Consider the following 22,215-nt stretch of genomic DNA (forward strand, 5'->3'; position numbering starts at 1 on the left):
GGTGTATTGTCAGTCAAGTACTGCTATTCATTGGACTAGTGACCCTTTCACAATAGGGGGTGAAACCTGTTGATAATCTCCCAGAAGCAAATGTGAAATTCAAGTACAGAGCCAATACTCATAACTTCCAGTCAAACATGATACTCGTTTATGAGTGCAAAAATTCTTTTAAAGAGAAAAGTGGAATCAATTATCAAATTCATGATCTGTTTTTGTCAGTGTTACGCTCATATGGTTTTAAAAACTGTACGTTTCACTATTCCAGATATTTTAATTTGAAATGCCACGTGGTGGTGTAATTGTCAATATCCTGACCAAAAAAAGGGATTGTGGGGGGTAGAGAAGTTGTCAGAAAGTTTATTGCTGGATGAATTGTGGTATTACTACTGTTCTGTGCCTGTGGAACTGGAATCATTTCAGAGAACACCATCTTTGAAGTCCTGGCTTTCCATCTCTTACCTAGCAACCTAAATTTGCTTCCAGGACTCTCTCCTATCCGTCGCTATGTCATTGGTACCTACATTTACCACGACCACCCGCTCCTTCCCAGCGCTACACATAAGTCTACCAAGACGTCCCAAGAGATCCACAGTCCTCCCACCAGGCAGGCAAGTTACCATTTATTTCTCCTAGTTATCACACGCCCACAGCCAGCTGTCATTTCTCTCTCCTCCAGTTGGACGTTTTTCCCTGAGACTTTTATCCTCCTCAAAAGCACAGAGGTTGTCGGACTGGGGATGGAACTGTTCTACTGTGTCCCAATAAGTCTCATCTGTGCACTTCTCTGCCCACTGTAGCTCCTCCAATTCAGCCACCCTGGTCTCCAAAGCCAGGACATGGTCTCTGTGGACCAGAAGTTCCTTGCACACATACGCCACCTGTCCTTAAGGCAGGGAATTGATCATACATTAGTCCTAAGGGGTGCTCGACTCCCACTCCTCCTTTAGTTCTGCCGCCAGCTCCATCTGTTCACCCAAACCCCCACCCACAATATTTTTCTATGGATATGGCAGCTGCAGGGCACCTTTGGAGCCAGAATCTACGTCATTAAGCAATGGATGCAGAATCAGAGCGCAAAGGTTTGATCCAGAAAATAGATTGAACAATTCCGTAACTTCCTGCTATGCAGGTATGCCCACAAACGCCAAGGCCATGTGTGTCTAGATGTGGATTACAGATCACAAGCATCACCAGCAGTCCTGATTTTGACATGGTTCTGGCAGTCTTTGGCATCTTATGAATGTACGCGCTGCTGAGGAGTGAAATCTAGGAAATAAGGTTAATTTTCCTTACTGGCTCAGAAAAAGGCAAATCAAGGTACCCCAAATGTACCTTTGTGGGGGTAGGAGAAGAGGGTGGCAGCCATGCCTCTCCTATATAATGGTCCTTTGGCTGGGTGAGCGTCCTTACGGTAGGCAGACCTCGAACTAAGGGCCAGATGGACTTCTTCCTACAGAAGAGTGTTGGGAAGAGGGAAAAGCAGAGGCAGTTGGAGCTGGAGAAAGGTGGGAAGCTGGACACTCCAACTACACCGACTAACCCCCCTGCTCCAACTGATGCTCCCCAACTTAAGAAGGCGTTGAAGGTAGGAGATGATGCGGAGGCCGCCTTAGTGAATTGTCTTGGGAACAACACCCCCAAAGACCAGTACATGATGAAGCTGAGACCACAACTCAGTGGCCCCTTAGCAGAAGATGCCTGGGGTGCAATGAATGTGATGGTCTTGCGCTCAGAAATATAGCCCTCCATCTCCCTCTCCTGTTCCCATTTCTTCCCTTCCATCCTGGAGCACACAGCGCTTTCTCTGGTACTCGCTGGGATTCTGTCTCTGAATCTCCCTCACTCTGCTTCATGTCACAGATCAACTGACTCAGGGCCCACCTCTCCGCTGAATTTCTCCCTCCCGCTGCGGGGTCCCAGGGCTTTTTCCTTCTCTGAGTTGTGTCGCTGTCACACGTCTCATTTCAGCTCCCATCGTGGGCCCCAGGCTTCTCACCGAACTCTTGCTTTACTTTCTTTTCACCTTTCCCCATTTCACTTCTTTCTTTGGGTACCAGACTGTCCCTTCCTCCCAGCCAGGGCATTTTCACATCTCTCCCTCCCAGCCCCATTGCTCCCCACAGCAGAGCAGCATCCCTCTCCTGGTGGCCAGTAGTCACTTCCCACTGCCCCTGGGGAGCCCTCTCCCAGGATCCCAGCTGGCCAGGAGCCTCCACTCTCTCCCCAAATCCCAATCCATTCTGTGACCAGACCCCCTCCACTCCACCCAGTGATCTCTAAGGTTTGACAGCCTGGGCACGTCTACACTGGGACGCCATTCTGATATAACTAAAATTGAAGCAACTCCCACAAGAACAAACTTGAAATCGCAATTTCCCTGAGGAAACCAGGAGTGCAGATTTCAAACTCACCAGCCTGGTATTTCAAAATAACAAGGTGGGTGGTGTGGATACCCCGCTCGCTGTGTTGAGATAAGGGGGCTATACCTCGGAGCCCCGCCCCTTGCTGCCCCCCACAGACTCCACCCCTCTCCCAGCCCCGCCCCTTGCTGCCCCCCCACAGACTCCACCCCTCCCCCAGCCCCGCCCCTTGCTGCCCCCCCCACAGACTCCACCCCTCCCCCAGCCCCGCCCCTTGCTGGCCCCCACAGACTCCACCCCTCCCCCAGCCCCGCCCCTTGCTGCCCCCCCCACAGACTCCACCCCTCCCCCAGCCCCGCCCCTTGCTGCCCCCCCACAGACTCCACCCCTCCCCCAGCCCCGCCCCTTGCTGCCCCCCCCACAGACTCCACCCCTCCCCCAGCCCCGCCCCTTGCTGCCCCCCCCACAGACTCCACCCCTCCCCCAGCCCCGCCCCTTGCTGCCCCCCCACAGACTCCACCCCTCCCCCAGCCCCGCCCCTTGCTGCCCCCCCCACAGACTCCACCCCTCCCCCAGCCCCGCCCCTTGCTGCCCCCCCCACAGACTCCACCCCTCCCCCAGCCCCGCCCCTTGCTGCCCCCCCACAGACTCCACCCCTCCCCCAGCCCCGCCCCTTGCTGCCCCCCCCACAGACTCCACCCCTCCCCCAGCCCCGCCCCTTGCTGGCCCCCACAGACTCCATCCCTCCCCCAGCCCCGCCCCTTGCTGCCCCCCCACAGACTCCACCCCTCCCCCAGCCTCGCCCCTTGCTGCCCCCCCCACAGACTCCACCCCTCCCCCAGCCCCGCCCCTTGCTGCCCCCCCACAGACTCCACCCCTCCCCCAGCCCCACCCCTTGCTGCCCCCACCACAGACTCCACCCCTCCCCCAGCCCCGCCCCTTGCTGCCCCCCCCACAGACTCCACCCCTCCCCCAGCCCCGCCCCTTGCTGCCCCCCCCACAGACTCCACCCCTCCCCCAGCTCCGCCCCTTGCTGCCCCCCCACAGACTCCACCCCTCCCTCAGCCCCGCCCCTTGCTGCCCCCCCCACAGACTCCACCCCTCCCCCAGCCCCGCCCCTTGCTGGCCCCCCACAGACTCCACCCCTCCCCCAGCCCCGCCCCTTGCTGCCCCCCCACAGACTCCACCCCTCCCCCAGCCCCGCCCCTTGCTGCCCCCCCACAGACTCCACCCCTCCCCCAGCCCCGCCCCTTGCTGCCCCCCCACAGACTCCACCCCTCCCCCAGCCCCGCCCCTTGCTGCCCCCCCACAGACTCCACCCCTCTCCCAGCCCCGCCCCTTGCTGCCCCCCCCACAGACTCCACCCCTCCCCCAGCCCCGCCCCTTGCTGCCCCCCCACAGACTCCACCCCTCCCCCAGCCCCGCCCCTTGCTGCCCCCCCACAGACTCCACCCCTCCCCCAGCCCCGCCCCTTGCTGCCCCCCCACAGACTCCACCCCTCTCCCAGCCCCGCCCCTTGCTGCCCCCCACAGACTCCACCCCTCCCCCAGCCCCGCCCCTTGCTGCGCCCACTGTTGACCCCGCCCCTCCCCCAGCCCCGCCCCTTGCTGCGCCCATTGTTGACCCCGCCCCTCCCCTTGCTGCGCGCGGCGCCGTTCAGCGCCGGGACGGGGGTGGGTGTTACAGCCTGTGCGGGCAGAGCGCAGGGCAGCAGCTTCAGCGGCGCTACTACGCATGCGCGTGAGCCACGCGGCCCGCCGCAATCACCGCGCACGCGCCGCACCTCCGCGTTCATGACGCCTTAGCCAGAGTGCGCACGCAGCCTGAGGCGCGCGTTCCGGAGCAGCCGTTGGTCGCTCCCTGCGGCGGAAATGAGGTGCGGGCGGGAGTCGCGTGCGCAGGGGGGCGGGGCGGGCGGAAGCCGGGCGGACAGGGTCTCGTTGCCCGCGGTGCGCATGCGCCGCTCGTAGCGCCGGGCTGTCCTGAGTGCGCACGCGCCGCGCGCCGCGACTTCTGAGGGAGCCGTTGGGGTCGTTGCGGGCGGCGGGGCTGCTTCCGGTTCCGCCCAGGGGGGGGGGGGCCGCAGGGGCTGGTGACGTCACACGTCGGTGAGGGTGGGCGCGCTGGCGACGTCACAGCCCGGCAAGCGGGTGGGTGCGCTGGTGACGTCACGGAGCGGTGCCCGGGGCTCGTGACGCCACAGGTGCGGGTGGACGCGTGACCGATGACGTCACCTTTTCGGGGCGTGGCTAGATGACGTCACGCTGGCAAGGCAGTGATTGATGTCATGCGGGCAGGGGCGGCGACTGATGACGTCACGCAGGGCAGGGGCGGGGAGTGATGACGTCACGTGTCTGGGGTTGCCCTGGGGGCGGGGGTGGGGGACAGGATCCAGGTCTGGAGGGGCAGGCAGGCAGGCGTGGGGACGATAAGGAGACGTGGTGGGCTCGTTCCCTGAGAACTAGGGGGCCCCAAATGGCATGAGGGGGCGGCAGGTTTTAAATAAAAGGACGTTTCTTCTGCACTCGGCGCACAGCCAACCTGTGGAACTCCTCGCCGGAGGACGCCCTGAAGGCCAGGTCTTTCCCAGGGTTCAAAAAGAAGCTGTGGAGGTTCGGTCCACCGATGGCTGTTAGCCAGGAGGAGTAGGGATGGCGTCCCTAGCCTCTGTTTCTCTGGAGGTGGGTGACAAGGGAGGGATCACGTGAGGATCCCTCCCTCTGGGGCACGGGTATTGCACAGGCTACTGGGCTTAGATGGACCTTTTGGTCTGACCCAGTGCGGCCATTCTTATGTTCTTATGTCGGGGGAAGCAGGTGGGGGGGGGGTGGCTCCGGGCCACCCTCTGCCTCGATCTTCATGGGGCAGGGGGGGGATCTGCGATAGCAACAACACCATCGTGCAATGCACTAGTCATGCACTCTCACCGCTTACATGACTGTTCCATAGTGTTGGGGCGGGTCCAGCAGCCTGTGTGCTCCCAGGCCCACTCCTCATGAGACCCCTGCATCTCCGAGGTGCTGCCTCTGCAGCCCCCACACAGACCCCGAGTTTTCTTTACCCATCTTGAGATCTGTTTCTTTATCTGGGGACCGTGGCGGCTGCCGTTAGGACAGGATCTCCTTCTCACAGCCTGGTGTGACACTACTTCAAAGTAAGAATAAGAGCCTCCGGAAAAGGGCACTTTTTCCGGAGGATCGGGGCCAGTCTAGACGCTCTTTTCCGGCTTTTTTAAAAGCCGGAAAAAAGCGGCGGACATTTTTATTTAAATGCCGCGGGGGATATTTAAATCCCCCGCGGATTTCCCTACGACGACTGCTGAAATTTACATGCCCCTTCCGGAAAAGGGGCCAGTGTAGACGTAGCCAGGGTGTTTAAAATCTCTGTTGGTTTAGTCCTGATGAGAGGACCTAGGTCTGTGCTACAAATAATGGAAGGACAATAGGGGCCTTTAAATACAGGAGCTTAAATTTAGACACCTACAAATCAGGTGTTACTTTGAGAACACCAAGAGATGGAGAATCCACCACTTCTTCAATCATTTGTTTCAGTAGCTAATCATCTTCCCTATCATGCACTGACATGCAGCTTGTGGATCAGAACCACTGGGTGCTCAGAACCGAATCCCATTGTGGCAGGTGCAGTGATGTTGAACTCGAACCAGGTATTGAGAGAAATGACTATGGTTTTGGGATCTAACTTGTGTGTGCTGTTTGTGGAATATCTAGACTCCAGCTTTTGCCCAAAACGGCTGAGTCTAGCCTGTGTGTCTGCAGGACAGAGTCTGGGCAGAACGGGACTGTGGGAAGGCTTAAAGCCCCTTCTGAAATGTCTCCATTTGCTCTTCTCCCCCAACAGGCAGCAGGACACCCATGTTTGTCTCTAGCTCAGCCCTGGGCCTGCAGAGCCAGGGACAGGAAATGGCCACGGCGGGGCCGGTGACCTTCGAGGAGGTGGCTGTGTATTTCTCTGAGGAGGAATGGGCTCTGCTGGACCTGGGCCAGAGAGCCCTCTACTGGGACGTGATGCAGGAGAATTACGAGGCTGTGCGCTGGCTGGGTAAGGATTCCTGTCCCCTCGGGTATCAGAAGTTGGGTAGGGTTTGGTTCAAGGTCCTTCATTGCTCCCTGCCCCACAACTTCAGGAGAATCAGCACCAATAATCCTAGCTCCTGTGTGAGTGACTGGTTCCCGCCCCCCATGCCTCATCCCTGGGGACACAGTGTCAGGGTATAACATTGGTGCTGCTCTTTCCATAGCCAAGGTCTCAATGTGCTTCCCCACCATCTTGACCATGTTGTGCCTGGGCCGGAGGTGTCAGTGGAAGGGCCCAGGCAGAAACGGCAGGTACCAGAGTTGTGGGGCTGGATGGCTGCTGTTAGTACCTCTGGAAGGAAGGAGTGGTTCCCAGAGTTCTTCCCTGCCTGTGGCTGATCTCTGTGACATGCTATCTCCTGGGTGAATGTCTGCCTTCGTGCCCTGCCATGGGTGTCCTTTGTGACCTTGGTCAACTCACTTAGACTGTCTGCGTCCGGTCCCCTGTCTCTGCAATAGCTATTATAGGTGTCCCTGCATCACAGGGCTGGAGAAGGATAAATATATTAAATAGGGGAGATGCTCAGCCCCATCTAAGCGCCCCGATAGCACAGTGGGGTCCTGATTGACACCAGGGATCCCAGGAGCTGCTGTGACTGATAATCTTGGCTTCCTGTAGTGGCTGAGGTGCCGTATGAATTGCTGCCAGCACAACAGAGCGTCCTTACAGCTGCTCAGGGCGGCTCTTTCTGGAACTGATGCCAGCTGCACTGGCAGAGCGTGCGGCTTGCCTGTGCAGTCAGCTCAGGGCTGTGGCTAAAGAAATACCCAGGCTACGTTTGGGGGCTAGGGTGCTTGGCCCAGCTCCTCAGGTAGAGGGACAGTGAGACGTGTCGGTCACGGAGTGTGGGGGAGTCCCCAGGCCCGGCACCCCCATCCACAGTCAGACAGCAGGTAGAACAGAAGGTTTATTGTTCCAGGAACCAGGAGCATTCAATACAGTCTGTCTGGCGAAAACGGGGGCCCAGAGCCCCAGCCCCTCAGGCCAGGCCAGGCCCCTTCTCCCCCAGCCAGCTGAAATACTAACTCACACTCAGAAGCTTCAGGGGGAGCCGAGTTAGTCTGTGCGGGAAAAACTTAAAACCAAAAAACAACCAATGGTCCGGCAGCACTTTATAGACTAACGAAACATGTAGGTGGGATCACGAGCTTCTGTGGGCCCAGCCCACTGCTCCCAGCCCTCCAGGCCTCTTCCTTTGGTCAGATTCAAGGCAAAGTGTCACCTGACTGAATCCGCCACCTCTCTCAGGTGACCGGCCGGCCCATTCCCTAGTGCCTCCCCTCAAGAGTTCGCCTTCAGAGACCCTATCCCCGCTGGGCCGGCCACACACACCACTCACTCCGGAGCAGCACAGGGCAGTAGGAATCGCAAACACTGAGTACAAAACCAGAGGGAACACAGGACTACAAGAGGGGACAAAATCCCCCGCTGTGTCCCAGTGTCCCACCCTGACAGCCATACAGGCTCAGTGAGAAACCACAATGCTGCCCCGCTTGCGACTTCTCCTTTCATACATTGACACAGACAAGGTGGAATCAACGGACACTGGGCTCCGTGTGTCGCTGCCCCCTTGTCCTTGTACCTGTCCGGAGCCATTATCCCCTCACCCCGCCCTCCGCCCCGATATGCAGAAGGGTCAGTGTGCTCCTCTGCCATCGCTTAGAAGTGTGTGTTGGCAGGTGTCACTTCTGCATTTTCATCAAGTCTAACTGACCCTCTAGTCTGTGATCCACTCCAGTCAGGAGGGAAGGGGAAGACTGGGCTCTCCCCTTTGGGAAAGGGTTGTGAGGAAGGAGGAGGAACTCAGCTCATGAGTATTCCTCCTTTCCAGCCATTCTTTGGGTGTGTTCCCCCTTTTCTGTTCCTTCCAGAGCTTTCCCTTCATCTCAGCACAGAGAATGACTCCTGTCTGGATTCTGTCTCTATCCCAGCAGGTGATGCGATGCTGCGTGAGAACAACGAGGAGAGTCTTCAGCAGGAAGGACCGAAGCACGTGGCTCCATGTGGGATGTTCCTGGGAAGATCTGAAGGGCTTGTTTCCCAGAGTTCTGAGTGGGGAGAGACCTGGGAGTGTCAGCGCAGCCCACAACGGCAGCAGGGAAACCATGCAAGGGAGGGACAGGGTAAATCCAGCCACAGGAGCAGAGGAGAGAAAAGAAACACAGAACTCGTTCAACCGAAAATCCTCCATCAACATGCACCCTGCGCCTGTAGCAACTGTACAACCCTTCGTGAAGACGAAAGAGACCACCCAGGAGACAAGCCCTACAGCTGCTCTGACTGTGGGAAAAGCTACAGTTCTAGCTCAGAACGTATTACACACGGGAAAACCCATCCAGGAGGGAAACTTGATAATTATTCTGACTGTGAGAAAGGGTTCCATAGGAGCTCAGAGTTCGTCCCTCATAGTAGAATGCACACAGGGGAGAAACCTTTCAGCTGCTCTGAGTGTGGGAAACGCTTCAGTACAAGTTCAAATCTTGTCAGCCATAAAAGAATCCACACGGGGGAGAAACCCTTCTGCTGTTCTGACTGTGGGAAAAGCTTCAGTACAAGTTCAAACCTTGTCAGCCATAGAAGAACCCACACGGGGGAGAAACCCTTCTCCTGTTCTGACTGTGGGAAAAGCTTCAGTGCTAGTTCACACCTTGTTATCCACAGGAGAACCCACACGGGGGAGAAACCTTTCAAGTGTTGTGACTGCGGGAAAAACTTCCGTCAGAGCTCCGAGTTTGTTAGACACAGGAGAATCCACACAGGAGCGAGACCCTTCAGCTGCTCTGACTGCGGGAAAAGCTTCCGTCAGAGCTCAGATCTAACTCGGCATAGATGGACCCACACCGGAGAGAAACCTTTCCAGTGCTCTCACTGCGGGAAACGCGTCCGGCACAGCTCAAACCTTATTACACATATGAGGATCCACACAGGAGAAAAACCGTGACTGCTCCAGCTGAGGGAAACGCTTCCGTCCTCGTTCAGTCTGTGTTCGACACAGGAGAACCCACAGCAGAGAGGGACCTTTCAAGTGCTCTGACTGCAGGAAAAGGTTCAACTGCAGCTCACACCTTGCTCTGCATAGGAAAATCCACAGAGGGGAATAACCCTTCAGCTGCTCTGATTGTGGGAAATGCTTCCATCATAGTTCAGCCTTTGTTACCCGCAAAGGAAAGCACGTGGGGGACAAAACATTTCGCTTCTCTGATAGTGGGAAAAGCTCCCGTCAGAGCTCACTCCTTACTGCCCATGAGATACTACGAACAAGAAGCACACCTCGTAACTATTTCAACTGCAGGAAAAGCTTCAATGAGAGCTCAGAGCCGGTTACTCATCAGAAATTCCACACGGGGAAAAACCCTTTTGCTGCTGTGACTGTGGTAAAAGCTGGGCTGGACTTTGAAGTACGGGTAGGTGAGAAGATAGGAAATGTCTGTTTAGACATGAGCAGGGGTTTTTTCCTATGGTTTGTTTTCTGTGCTAAAGTCCATGTCCTCCCCTCCCCCTGCCCCACTCCTTCTACACTGTAATCTTAAACTGAATCCCAGGGATACATTTCTCTGTGTTTTTTAATTTGTTCTTGGTTACCTTGAATCACCAAGCAACCAAATCTGCTTTCTCAGGTATATCTTTTTGTTTGGTTAATAAAATCACGTTTTTTAAGGCGATGATTTAATTCCTGTGGGCTGTGTGCGCCAGCCTCAGACTGAGAGGTCAGCATGTTGTTTCCTCCCTTTAGTTTGTTTTCCCAACCTCTCCTGCGGTGGAAGAGGCTGGGGCACCCCCCTGGAAGACGTTCCAAGTTGCTTCCTCCTGGGTTCAAGAAGAAAAGGGCTTTTTCTCTCGTGGGTGGCGGCAGCCCCTTTCCCTAGGGCAGGAAATCCATGACCCTGTGGAGCTTGTAAGCAAGTGACTATAGAGGCAAGGTATCTGGCAGGCCTCCCCGCTTCTGCACTCAGAGCGCCGGAGTAGGGCACAGCCTTGACATGCTGGCAGCGCTGGTCAGATCATTTTGAACCTGGGACACAGACCTCAGGCCGCATTTCTTTTCTGTTTAGCGGTTGGAATTTGGGGTTCTGTTTTTCCCTTTAGCTGCCTGCGGAAGGCTAATCCCGTATAGCCAGAGTCCAAGCCAAAGAGTTATTTGGGGTTTTCTAGATTTTGGGGCAACTGGACAGCTAGGCTAGAGTAGAGCAGGGAAGCAGCCCCGTGCATGCATTTGGGGTAGGGAAGAGTAGCCCTGGAGTAATCTGCTTTCCCCAAGCAGCACACTGAGGTAAAAACAGCCTCACACCAAGGTGAAGAGTCGTACAACAAGGAGGGGGGACAGGAGCTTGTCCTGTGAGGCCGGTGGAGTAACCTTGTGGATGGGGGCAGGAGCAGAGGGTGGCAGTCATGCCCACCCCCTCCCATACAACTGTCTCCGGGTAGGAGAGCATCCTTAAGGCAAGCAGATGAGTGTTTGGAAGTGGAGGAGAGGGAAAAGCAGAGGCACTTGGAGCTGGAGAAAGCTGGGAAGCTGGGCACTCCAACTATAGCAGCTAACCCCCCTGCTCCAACTGATGCTCCCCAACCCAAGAAGGTAATCTAGGTAGGAGATGATGCAGAGGCTGCCTTAGTGAATTTGGAATGGGCCTGTCTTGGGTACAGCATCCCCAAAGACCAGTACATGATGGAGCTGAGACCAGAATTCAGTGGCCCCTTAGCAGAGCTGGCAGCTGACATGCCTGGGGAAAACACGAATGACTGCGAACTCTTTAAGTTCAAATTGGGATGGAATTCACCTTCGAACATGCCTATTGTCGTTTCAGCACCCTAAGGAGCAAATCAGATGTGGCATGGCCCCACCATGCCTGCCAGGTGAAAATACCTGGGAGGCAGGGATATGAGGAGGAGATGTTGTGATGTCGTGGGGATTCCGTCCACTCCTGTAGCCCTGTGATCGCTCTGGTTTTGCATTCACTGTTGGCTTTGTTGTGCTCTGTGCGATTCCTACTGTCCTAGGCTCCTCTGCAGTGACGGTGTGGGTATGCCTCAGTTTCCCTGGGCACTGCAGCACTATCTGCATGAGGAGGGGGAGGCCGGGCGTGACTCACTGTGGAAGTACGTCCGTCTCTCGCATCCTGAGGGCCAGGTGACCGCAAATAACTCCTTGGACTTGTTGTGGGAGCTAGTTTTTCAGCTGGCTGAGGGAGAAGGGAGCCTGCTCTCCCCAAGATGGGCTGTACTGACGGCTCCTGTAACAAGAAGTCTGAGCTACGCTATGTCCCTGGAAACCAACAAACCTGCTCTACTTGGTGGCTGAGAGTCACGTCTGGCTGTGGATGGGGGTGCCAGGCTGGGGGACTCCCCAACCCTCCGTGACAGATGTTAAGACTGTGGAAGGGCCAGCACTCCAGATGGAAATGGAACGCTTCCTCAAGGGCCTTCCGACCGATCTCCAGCGACACCCCTAAGGTGGGTATTTTGATACTGAGTCCCATGACCATCTCAAGCTGGTGAGGAGAAATGAGAGAAGCTGAAAGAAAACGTGGCCCTGCTCTGTGCTCTGGGGAGGGACATCCCCCACCTCTAACATGTAAGGGAAGGTCACAGTCTGTTCTACACACGTCCCAGGCCCCTTGCTTCCCACAGCAGCATCCCTCCCCTGGGGGGCCAGTCATCACCCTGCCCTGCCTCCGGGCTGCGGTGAGGATCCTGCAGCCTCTCCCAAGACCCCATTGAATTCACACCCCACCCGGGGACCGGGCATGGCCAGCCAGAGACATTATTTGGACACAGCCGCGGTGGGACGAAAGCTGGGCACTGGCTGGGAGTAGGGCGATGCGTGACGGGGGGGAGGGGGGAGAGCTCTGGGGCTATTGACGCACCATGGGGGGAGGGGACCCACCCAGCCCAGGGAAGGGACTCAGGCGTTGCATGGGGGGTGGGGGGGCTGCAGTGGGGTGGGGTGGAGGGAGACTGCGCAGAGTGGGGGGGGCGGGGAGGGGGGAGAGCTCTGGGGCTATTGACCATGGGGGGAAGGGACTCAGGTGTTGCATGGGGGGGCTGCAGTGGAGTGGGGTGGAGGGAGACTGTGCAGAGTGGGGGGGCGGGGAGGGGGGAGAGCTCTGGGGCTATTGACCATGGGGGGAGGGGACCCACCCAGCCCAGGGAAGGGACTCAGACGTTGCATGGGGGGTGGGGGGGCTGCAGTGGGGTGGGGTGGAGGGAGACTGCGCAGAGTGGGGGGGGCGGGGAGGGGGGAGAGCTCTGGGGCTATTGACCATGGGGGGAGGGGACTCAGGCGTTGCATGGGGGGTGGGGGGGCTGCAGTGGGGTGGGGTGGAGGGAGACTGTGCAGAGTGGGGGGGGCGGGGAGGGGGGAGAGCTCGGGGGCTATTGACCATGGGGGGAAGGGACTCAGGCGTTGCATGGGGGGGGTGGAGGGAGACTGCGCAGAGTGGGGGGGGCGGGGAGGGTCACTGGGCGGCTCCCTCTTTTGAGTTTCCGCCCATGTGCGGAATAAATGCTGTTCCGTGCGCCGGGGCGGATGTGCACGCTTCAACCAGGCGCCCCCTCCCCGATCCGGCCCTGTGCGAACCAGCTGGGCGGCCGCGCGGGGAGCGTTCCAAGGCGGGGAAAGCCGGGCCGCGGCCTCGGCAGCGCTACTGCGCATGCGCCGGGTTGGAGCTCCCCCTCCTCCTCCCGACCGTGACTGCGCGTGCGCCCAGGACCTCGCAGCCCCCCCCTTCGGCGGCCTGTGCGTTGTGCGCATGCGCCCGGCGGCGCGTGTTCGGAGACAGCCGTTGGCGACTCGGCCGGCGGCCGCCGCTTCCGCCTGCAGGGGCGGGGCGCGCTGAGGTGAGGCGGGGGGAGGGGGAGGGCCGGGGGGCGCCTGAGGGCAAAGTCCGTGCAGCCGCCGCCCCGGCCGCCGCCAGTGCGCATGCGCCGCGCCCCTCCTCTCGCTAGGGGGCGCCCTGTGCGCAGTGCGCAGGCGCGGCCGGTCTCAGGGAGCGGATGGGGTGGCTGACGTCACGCGTGGGGCGGGGCTCAGGTGCGCTCCTTGGCACGGCGCATGCGCGGCGCTGGGGCGGGGCGTGTCCCCGGCGGGGGTACCAGGCCCCCCCCCCAGCTCCCTCCCAAGTCACAGAACGTGGCTCTCGTGCAAGGCACTATAGCCGTGCGACTGCACGCTCACTGGTGACACGACTCCCCCCCGCGGCTCTCGTGCAAGGCACTATAGCCGTGCAACTGCACGCTCACTGGTGACACGACTGCCCCCCGCGGCTCTCGTGCAAGGCACTATAGCCGTGCAACTGCACGCTCACTGGTGACACAACTGCCCCCCGCAGCTCTCGTGCAAGGCACTATAGCCGTGCGACTGCACGCTCACTGGTGACACGACTGCCCCCCGCGGCTCTCATGCAAGGCACTATAGCCGTGCGACTGCACGCTCACTGGTGACACGACTGCCCCCCCGCGGCTCTCGTGCAAGGCACTATTGCCGTGCGACTGCACGCTCACTGGTGACACGACTGCCCCCCGCGGCTCTCGTGCAAGGCACTATTGCCGTGCAACTGCACGCTCACTGGTGACACGACTCCCCCCATGGCTCTCGTGCAAGGCACTAGAGTCGTGCAACTGCACACTCACTGGTGACACGACTGTTCAGTGGGGCCAGACCGGCAGCCTGTGTCTCCCCCCCCATCACTGCCAGACCCCTGTGACCCCCTGAGGTGGCCCCCCCAGCACAGGAATGGAGGGGCAAGATGGTGCTCGCGGGGAGCCCGTGTGAAGCCAGATCCCACCAGCTGGCCTCCCCACACACCTTGCTGCAGGAGGGAGCTCGGGGCAGGGGATTGGGGGCAGGGTCTGCGATGGAGATTGGGTGCACAAGGGGGCTTGGGGAGGGGACTGGAGCTCATCATGGCCTGCAGGGCCTGGGAGGGGTCCCACAGATTTGGGGCTCGGTTTTTCTCTCATGATGCTGCCACCTCTGTGGGACCCTAGAAACCCAGCGTGAAGCACAGCTGCCCCCCGCAGAGTGTGGGCAGGCAGGCAGGTGTTCAGAGCCCTTCCCCAGTACCTCTGTGCTTCCAGCCAGCTGCAGCCTGCAGATGCGGGGCAAGCCGTGGGTAAAAGCTCAGTCTGCTCTGGTACAGGGCCTGAGTAGCTCCCTGCAATTGGGCGACTCGGCCAGCGCGCTGCTTCCCCTGCTCTCTCTGCTCCTGGTGCTGCCCCGCTCCCAGGTGCGGTGGGAAAACGGCCGGGAGCTGGGGTGCGGATCGATCAAGCCTGTGGAGGGACAAAACCGACCACACCTGGGTGGGCAGAGGGACGGGTGTCAGGGTTGTTTTGTTTACTTCTCCACTGGAGCTGGGACCAAGTCCTCAGGTTTTTTTCTTTCTCGCTGCTTCATTTTTTCCCTGTGCCTTCTGGTGGTGGTTTGCATTACTGTGCCTTGCCAGAGACAGTCTCCGGAGCACCGCCTGCCGGTCTGCTGTCCTCTGCGAATCTGCGATTAACGCGCATTCAAAAACCGAATGCGTTAATCCTGCCCTGCATTAATAAAAGGCATTAACGCCCGTTAATTGAGAGCCCTCGTTTTTTATCCCCATTTCCCATCATTCCAAAAAGCAAATGGGATGTGAGGAGTTATTAAGAAAGGGATAGGAAATAAGATGAAGAATATCTTACTGTCCCTATTTAAAACTATGGGATGCCCACATTTTGAATACTGTGTACAGATGTGGTCTCCTCCCCTCAAAAAAAGATATTTTGGCCTTAGAAATGGTTCAGAAAAAGGCAATTAAAATGATGAGGGGTTTGGAATGAGTCTATATGAGGAGAGGCTAAAGAGACAGGGACTTTTCAGTTTAGAAAAGAGGAGACTGGGGGGGGGAATATGATAGAGGCCTATAAAACCATGAGTGGTGCGGAGAAGGTGAATAAAGAAAAGTTATTTACTTGTTCCCATAATATAAGAACTAGAGGACACCACATGAAATTAATGGGTAGCAGGTTTAACACTAATAAAAGAAAGTTCTTCTTCACACAGCACACAGTCAATCTGTGGAACTCCTTGCCAGAGGAGGCTGTGAAGGCTAGGACTATAACAGAGTTTAAAGAGAAGCTAGATAATTTCATGTAGGTTAGGTCCATAAAAGGCTATGCCCCTTAGAGCGGAGAGATGTCACTGGTCAGTCTGTTCAGTATTGATGCACTGTGGCTTGTTTAACAAAACCTCTGAGAGCTGATTGGCTTCCCCAGTATCTGTCTGTTCATGGAGAGAAACTGCTGGAACCCCCACGGCTCCTCGGTCCAGTGGGTCCGGCTCCGTGTGAACCAATAATGGGAAGCTGAAGCCAGACACACTCAGACGAGGGAGGGGGCAGGGATGTGTGGTGGGGAAGGTGATTAGCCGCTGAATCAAATGGCTGAAGAACTGGTGGATTCTGCATCTCTTGACGTTTAAAAACAATTCTAGGAAATATGCGTTATGGTAATCAAGGTTTGTCCTGGGGCAACAGGATTAAATACAATGATTTGTGGCACAGATGAGACCAGAGAGTGGGATCTAACGATTGCTCCCCGCTCCTGTGAATTTTAGCTTCCAGGAGATTCAGCAGGTGCTCAGAACCGAATCCCATCAGGGCAGGTGCAGTGATGTGGAACTCGAGCCAAGTATTGAAAGAGATGACTATGGATTTGGGATCTAACCTGTGTGTGAAATATCTCCACTCCAGCATTCATCCAAAACAGCCGAGTCTAGCCTGTGTGTCAGCAGGGACAGATTCTGGAGAGAACGGGGGTGTGGGAAGGATTAAAGCCCCTTCTGAAATGTCTCCAATGGCCCTTCTCCCTCTGACAGGCTGCAGGACACCCATGTCTGTCTCCAGCTCAGCCCCGGGCCTGCAGAGCCAGGGACAGGAAATGGCCGCGGCGGGGCCAGTGACCTTCGAGGAGGTGGCTGTGTATTTCTCTGAGGAGGAATGGGCTCTGCTGGACCCGGGCCAGAGAGCCCTCTTCTGGGACGTGATGCAGGAGAATTACGAGGCTGTGCGCTGGCTGGGTAAGGATTCCTGTCCCCTCGGGGGGGGGGGGGGGGGGGAGCGCCTCTGGAGCAGCTGGGTTGGGTTTGGTTCCAGGTCCCTTATTGCTCCCTGCCTCCCAGTATCAGGAATATCAGCCCCAATAATCCTGGCTCTTGAGCAAGAGACTGTCCCCCCCCCCCCCGCACGCCTCTTCCCAGGGGACGCAGGTTCAGGGACATACCAATGGTGCTGCTCTTCCCACAGCCAAGGTCTCAATGCGCTTCCCCACCATCTTGCCCATGTAGTGCCTTGGCCGGAGATGTCGGTGGCAGGGCCTGGGCAGGAACGGCAGGTACCAGAGTTCTGGGGTGGGTCCAGCTGCTGTTAGTGCCTGCAGGGTCCCCTTGTGCCAGTGGCTGAGCCCCTGAAAGGAGGACATGGTTCCCAGAGTCCTTCCCTACCTGTGGCTGATCTCTCTGACATGCTGGTTCCTGCTAGGGAGAGGGGCTGGGGCTGAGGGAGGGTGGATGAGGCCGTTCACGCTCTGCGGGCGTTCTGTGGGGGCAGCTCTGTAGCAGATAGACATGAGCAGAGCTCTTCCTGTGTGTCAGGCACAGGGCCTGGGTCCCCTTTGAGCCGTCCGGCTTTATTCTCCCTGCGGCTCACTTGCCTCTCTGTGCAGTGGAGATAATCTCCTCATCGGTCTTGTCATTTTAGAGGGAAATATCTTTGAGGAGGGACTTTTCTGCCCTGCGTCCAATTGCATGCCCTGACACAAGCATCTTGTGTGACCTTGGTCAACTCACTTAGAGTGTCTGTGTCCGGTCCACTGTCTGCAATAGCTATTACAGAGTGTCCCTGCATCCCAGGGCTGGGGAAGGATACATACAGTAGGTAGGGGTGATGCTCCGCTCCATCTAAGCACCCCGATAGCACAGTGGGCTCCTGATTGACACCGGAGATCCCAGCTGCTGCTGTGACTGTTAATCTTTGCTTCATGTAGCCACTGCGGCGCTGTACGAATTGCTGCTAGCGCCACAGAGCGTCGTTACGGCTGCTCAGGGCGGCTCTTTCCGGAGCTGTGATCCCGGCTGTGCAGTTTGCGCCCTTTCTGTGACTTCTCCTTTCCTACACTGACACAAACAAACAAACATTGCGCTCCGTGTGTCCCTCCCTCCTTAGCCTCCTGCCTGCTCGTTTGATGCACAAGGGTCAGTGTGCTCCTCTGCCATGTCTTAGGAGTGCGTGTTGGCAGGTACTGCATGGATGGCGTGTTTTACTGCCCTCCTCCACACTCGGGAATGGGCTTGCCTGCGTAGCTGGGACCCAGTGCCCTCCCATTTGGCCAGGGCCGGGCCTGTTCAGGTTCAGAAATGTTGTCCACACACAAACAGGGCAATTACAGTCACCACATCACAACATTCCCATTGGCACTGCGCATGGCACACTTTGCACAAGGTTTGGTTGCAGTTGTGTAACTGGTAGCACAGTGGCCGACGTGGTCGTGTTTCAATCCTATAAGGTCACAGCGGGCAGGGGATCTTCACAGCGTTAAGTGAAGGTCTGAGACGGGCTCTTGCGGAAGGGGTGAGAACGAGCTCTTGCGATGCACACACTGGGCAGCCGAGGGCGGCGGGAGGGCAGCAAGGGGGGAGGAGCCTCTCTGGGTGGGCGACGCGGATCCTGGCTCTGGAAGCAGTAATGGCACAGACCTTAATGAACAAGATCAGCACTGGGTTCATTGCTCCCCGGGCAGGATTTCTAGTCTCCAGAGCTCACGCAATCTCCTGGGTGGAGCGAGGGGAGGAGCTGCGGATCCCGGATCTCCAGGGCTCTGAGGAAGGGGGGATCGGCAGCAACACCCACACAGGGGAACAATCAACTAAACTGACTCAGAAACCAATTTCTGTGTCCTCATAGCAGGTGTCACTTTTGCATTTTCATCAAGTCTAACTGACCTGTCTGCCTGTGATCCAGTTCATCCAGAGAGTGTGGGGGCGGGGGAGCCTACGCTCTCTCCTTTGGGAACGGATTGTGAGGAAGGAGGAGGAACTCGACTCATGTTCATTCCTCCTTTCCAGCCATGTGTTGGGTGTGTTCCCCCTTTTCTGTCCCCCTGTCAGAGTTTTCCTTTCAGCTCAGCAGAGAGACTGACTCCTGTCTGGATTCTCTCTCTGTCCCAGCAGGTGACGGGACGCTGCGTGAGAACAATGAGGAGAGTCTTCAGCAGGAAGGACCAGAGCAAGTGGCTGCATGTGGCGTGTTACTGGGAAGACCTGAAGGGCATGTTTATGAGCGTCCTGAGTGGGAAGAGACCTGGGAAAGACAATGTAGCCCAGAATGGCAGCAGGGAAACCAGGCAAGGGAGGGACAGGGTAAATGCAGTCACAGGAGCAGAGGGGAGAAAAGAACCATAGAAATAGTTCAACAGAAAGTTCCCTGTGAGTACACACTCTGCTCGTGTAATGAGTGTGAACACGAAAGAACCCACCTAGGAGAGAAGCCCTTTAAGTGCTCTGACTGTGGGAAATGTTTCAGTCAGCAATTGCACTTTACTAACCACCAGATAAGACATACAAGAGCGACACCCTATAACTGTTTTACCTGTGGGAAAAGCTTCAGTGAGAGCTCCAAGCTTGTTAGGCACAGGAGAACCCACGAAGGGGACAAACCATTCAACTGCTCTGATTGTGGGAAAAGCTTTTGTCAGAGGTCACACCTTCTTAGACACAGGAGAACCCACACAGGAGATAAACCCTTCAGCTGCTCCGACTGTGGGAAAAGCTTCTATCAGAGGTCACACCTTGTTACTCACAAGAGAACCCACACGGGGGAGAAACCCTACATCTGCTCTGACTGTGGGAAGAGCTTCAGTTGCAGCTCACACCTTGTTAAACATTGGAGAATACACACCGGTGAGAAACCCTTCATCTGCTCTGACTGTGGAAAAAGCTTCAGTAAGAGGTCAAACCTTGTTACCCACAGGAGAAGCCATACAGGGGAGAAACCCTTCAGTTGCTCTGAGTGTGGGAAAAGGTACAGCAAGAGTTCAAATCTTGTTAGGCACAGGAGAAGCCACACAGGGGAGAAACCCTTTAGCTGCTCTTATTGTGGGAAATGCTTCAGTCAGCGCTCACTCCTTACTGACCATGAGATAATACACACAAAAGAGACGCCCCATAACTGCTCTGACTGCGGGAAAAGCTTCAGTCAGAGGTCAAACCTTGTTAGACATCAGAGAATCCACACGGGGGAGAAACCGTTCAGCTGCTCTGAGTGTGTGAAAAGCTTCCGTCATAGTTCAGCCCTTGTTAGACACAGGAGAACGCACACAGGGGAGAAACCGTTCAGCTGCTCTGACTGTGGGAAAAGCTTCAGTGCAAGTTCAAACCTTGTTACTCATCGGAGAATCCACACCGGAGAGAAACCCTTCAGCTGCTCTGACTGTATGAAAAGCTTCAGTCAGAGCTCAGAGTTTCTTAGACATCAGAGGATGCACACAGGAGAGAAACCCTTCAACTGCCCAGACTGTGGGAAAAGCTTCAGTCGGGGGTCAAACCTCATTACCCATCGGAGAACCCACAGTGGGGAGAAGAGTGGGCAATAATTTTTGCAGGGGTCTACTTCATGAATTTTGCTATGTGGTCCCAGGCCAGCTACAACCCCACCTAGAATGGGTGGGGCTGGAGTTTAACCTCCCCCCAAAGTTGTCTTGGGCCAGATACATAGCTAAGGGCTTGCACTCCCCAGCCTTGTTGCTACTGTTTGCCTGGCAGCTGCTGGGGTTGCTGCAGCTTTTTTAACATTCTCGTGGCTCTGGCTTCTGCCACAGTCACATAGCGACCGTGAACCATGAGCCATTTTGATCGGAATCTGCTGCTTGAGCTACCACTTGGAAATTTGGCAGCAGCAGCAACAGGAGAAAAAGAAAGCGGCCAGATGCCGTCCGTGAGCTGGATCATGCCCATGTTTGCCACAGCCTATGAAATAGCACGCAAGCACTTAGGGCTTTGGTGAGGAGAGGTGCCTCTGCCCACTGGTCTCAACTCTGGCCCAGACCGTACTCAGTAGGATGGCTTTGGCCCGAGAGCTGCGGTGGCAGGGAGAATTGTCTTTCCACTCCCCCCTTCCTTGCAGCAGCAGCTGAGATGCGGGGAGAGATGTGGTGGGAGTCTTCTCTCCCAGATGTAGCCTTTCAGTGGCCTACACCTCACACCCTTCCATCCTTGAGATCACCCCCAGGCTGTAGCCTTCACCCCTTCACACCTCAAACTGCTATCTCAACCCTGAGCCCCCCAACTCCACCCTAGAGCCAGCCCTCACACCCTTCCTAGCCAACTCTTTTCCACAGCCCTGAGCCCCTTCCCACAATCCAAACCCCCTGAGTCCCGCTGCTATGACATGAACTTAGTTCTGTGCATTAGGCTGGAGATGTCGCACGTTCCCCTGTATAGAACCCCCTAACAAAACTCATTCTGCATATGTGTGGGGAAGAAACATGGCGCGCTGGGTATAACTGCTCTGCCTGTGGGAACTAGAGAGTATTGAGCAAGAAGCCAGGAGAACCAAAAAGAAGAAAGCATTGCGACTTGAATGGGAAGGGATACATGCCTGCTGTCTTTCTTTGTGCGAATTTAAAACCAGGAGCTGGGGAAAGGAAGGTGAATGAAACCAGGCAGAACTGCCATGCCTGCAAAGAATGTAGGGTGTAGAAATAGACTGGACTTTGAAGCTCTGGTATGTGAGTAGAGAGGTTATTTTCATTATTTAGCTAAACTTCTCTGTGCCAAGTCCATGTCCCCTCCCTCCCCCCGCTGCTCCCTTCCATGCACTCATCTTAAACTGAATCCCAGGGACGAGTTTCTCTGGTTTAATTTGTTCTTTTCTCACTTAGTTTGAAATGCTGAGCAACCAAGTCTGCTTTATCAAGCGTATCTTTTTGTCTGGTTAATAAAATCACCTCTTTTTTTAAGGGGCTGGTTTGGTTCCTGTGTCCTGGAAGGTAAGAGGCGGTAACAGGATTGGAGTTTGTTTTTTCTCCTCTCAAGGTCTCTTGTGGTGGAAGAGCTTGGGGGTTTAGTTCTCTGAATCTCCCTCCCTCAGTTCCATGTCATGGATCACCCAACTCAGGGGCTCACCTCTCTCTGCAGGATTGATGGCTCCCCTGGCGGGGCACAGAGCTTTTCCCTGCTGGGTTGTTTTGCTGTCACACGTCTCGTTTCAGCTCCCACCAAGGGCCCCGGCTTCTTGATACGCTCTCGTTTTACTTTATTTTCACCCAGAACTGTTTCTCTTCTTTTTCCTGGTGAAACCTGCCCTGTACCAGGCTTTCCCTTCCTCCCCAGAGCCAGCGTCTCCCACCCCCACAGCAGCATCCCCCCCCTGGGGGCCAGTCCTCATCCTGCCCTGGTCCCTGGGCTCCCCCCAGATCTGGTGAACTCTGTGGGAAGCCCCCACCCAGGTAGGTTTGCCAGGTGTCTGGTATTTGCGCCTTCCATCCAGGAAATAAATTCATAAAATACCAGACTGCAGCAGGAGTGGGGGGAATGGCAGGGGAGAGGCCTGGCTTCCCCCCCCCCCCCAACAAATTTCCCAGCTTTTTTTGTGGGGGGGCGGAATGTCCAGAATTTGTGACAAAACCATCTGGGAACCCAGCGCAGGGATGTTGTTTCGACACCACCACAGTGGCACGGGAGCTGGGCGCTCACGGGGGTAGCAGGGTGATGCCCAGGAGCAGCTGGGGGTGGGGC

General features: G+C 56.7%; 1 protein-coding gene across 8 annotated transcripts; it reads left to right on the forward strand.

Moving 5' to 3' along the window:
• Positions 1-4,018: 4,018 nt before the first annotated feature.
• LOC102452877 (uncharacterized) lies at positions 4,019-21,437 on the forward strand. Of its 8 annotated transcripts, XM_075913598.1 has the most exons (5): positions 4,019-4,236; positions 4,897-5,041; positions 5,915-6,024; positions 6,219-6,419; positions 18,649-21,437. In XM_075913598.1, the coding sequence occupies exons 3-5, from the start codon at positions 5,943-5,945 to the stop codon at positions 20,070-20,072; spliced, it is 1,707 nt and encodes a 568-aa protein (XP_075769713.1). In that variant the 5' UTR covers positions 4,019-4,236; positions 4,897-5,041; positions 5,915-5,942; the 3' UTR covers positions 20,073-21,437. The 8 variants fall into 8 exon arrangements, with proteins under 8 accessions (XP_075769713.1, XP_075769714.1, XP_075769718.1 ...); XM_075913599.1 differs by lacking the exons at positions 4,897-5,041; positions 5,915-6,024; positions 6,219-6,419 and adding an exon at positions 16,310-16,503 and having other exon boundaries at positions 4,024-4,236; XM_075913603.1 differs by lacking the exons at positions 4,897-5,041; positions 5,915-6,024; positions 6,219-6,419 and adding an exon at positions 16,303-16,503 and having other exon boundaries at positions 4,025-4,236.
• The last annotated feature ends 778 nt before the right edge of the window (positions 21,438-22,215 follow it).

This window comes from Pelodiscus sinensis, chromosome 32 (assembly GCF_049634645.1).
Source record: "Pelodiscus sinensis isolate JC-2024 chromosome 32, ASM4963464v1, whole genome shotgun sequence".
Lineage (NCBI taxonomy): Eukaryota > Metazoa > Chordata > Testudines > Trionychidae > Pelodiscus > Pelodiscus sinensis.

Coding starts and splice junctions, on each gene's coding strand:
- LOC102452877 (XM_075913598.1), top strand. CDS start 5,943: ATGCAGCTTGTGGATCAGAACCACTGGGTGCTCAGAACCGAATCCCAT. Junction 6,025..6,218: donor TGATGTTGAACTCGAACCAG/GTATTGAGAGAA, acceptor CTCCCCCAACAG/GCAGCAGGACACCCATGTTT. Junction 6,420..18,648: donor CGAGGCTGTGCGCTGGCTGG/GTAAGGATTCCT, acceptor TCTCTGTCCCAG/CAGGTGACGGGACGCTGCGT.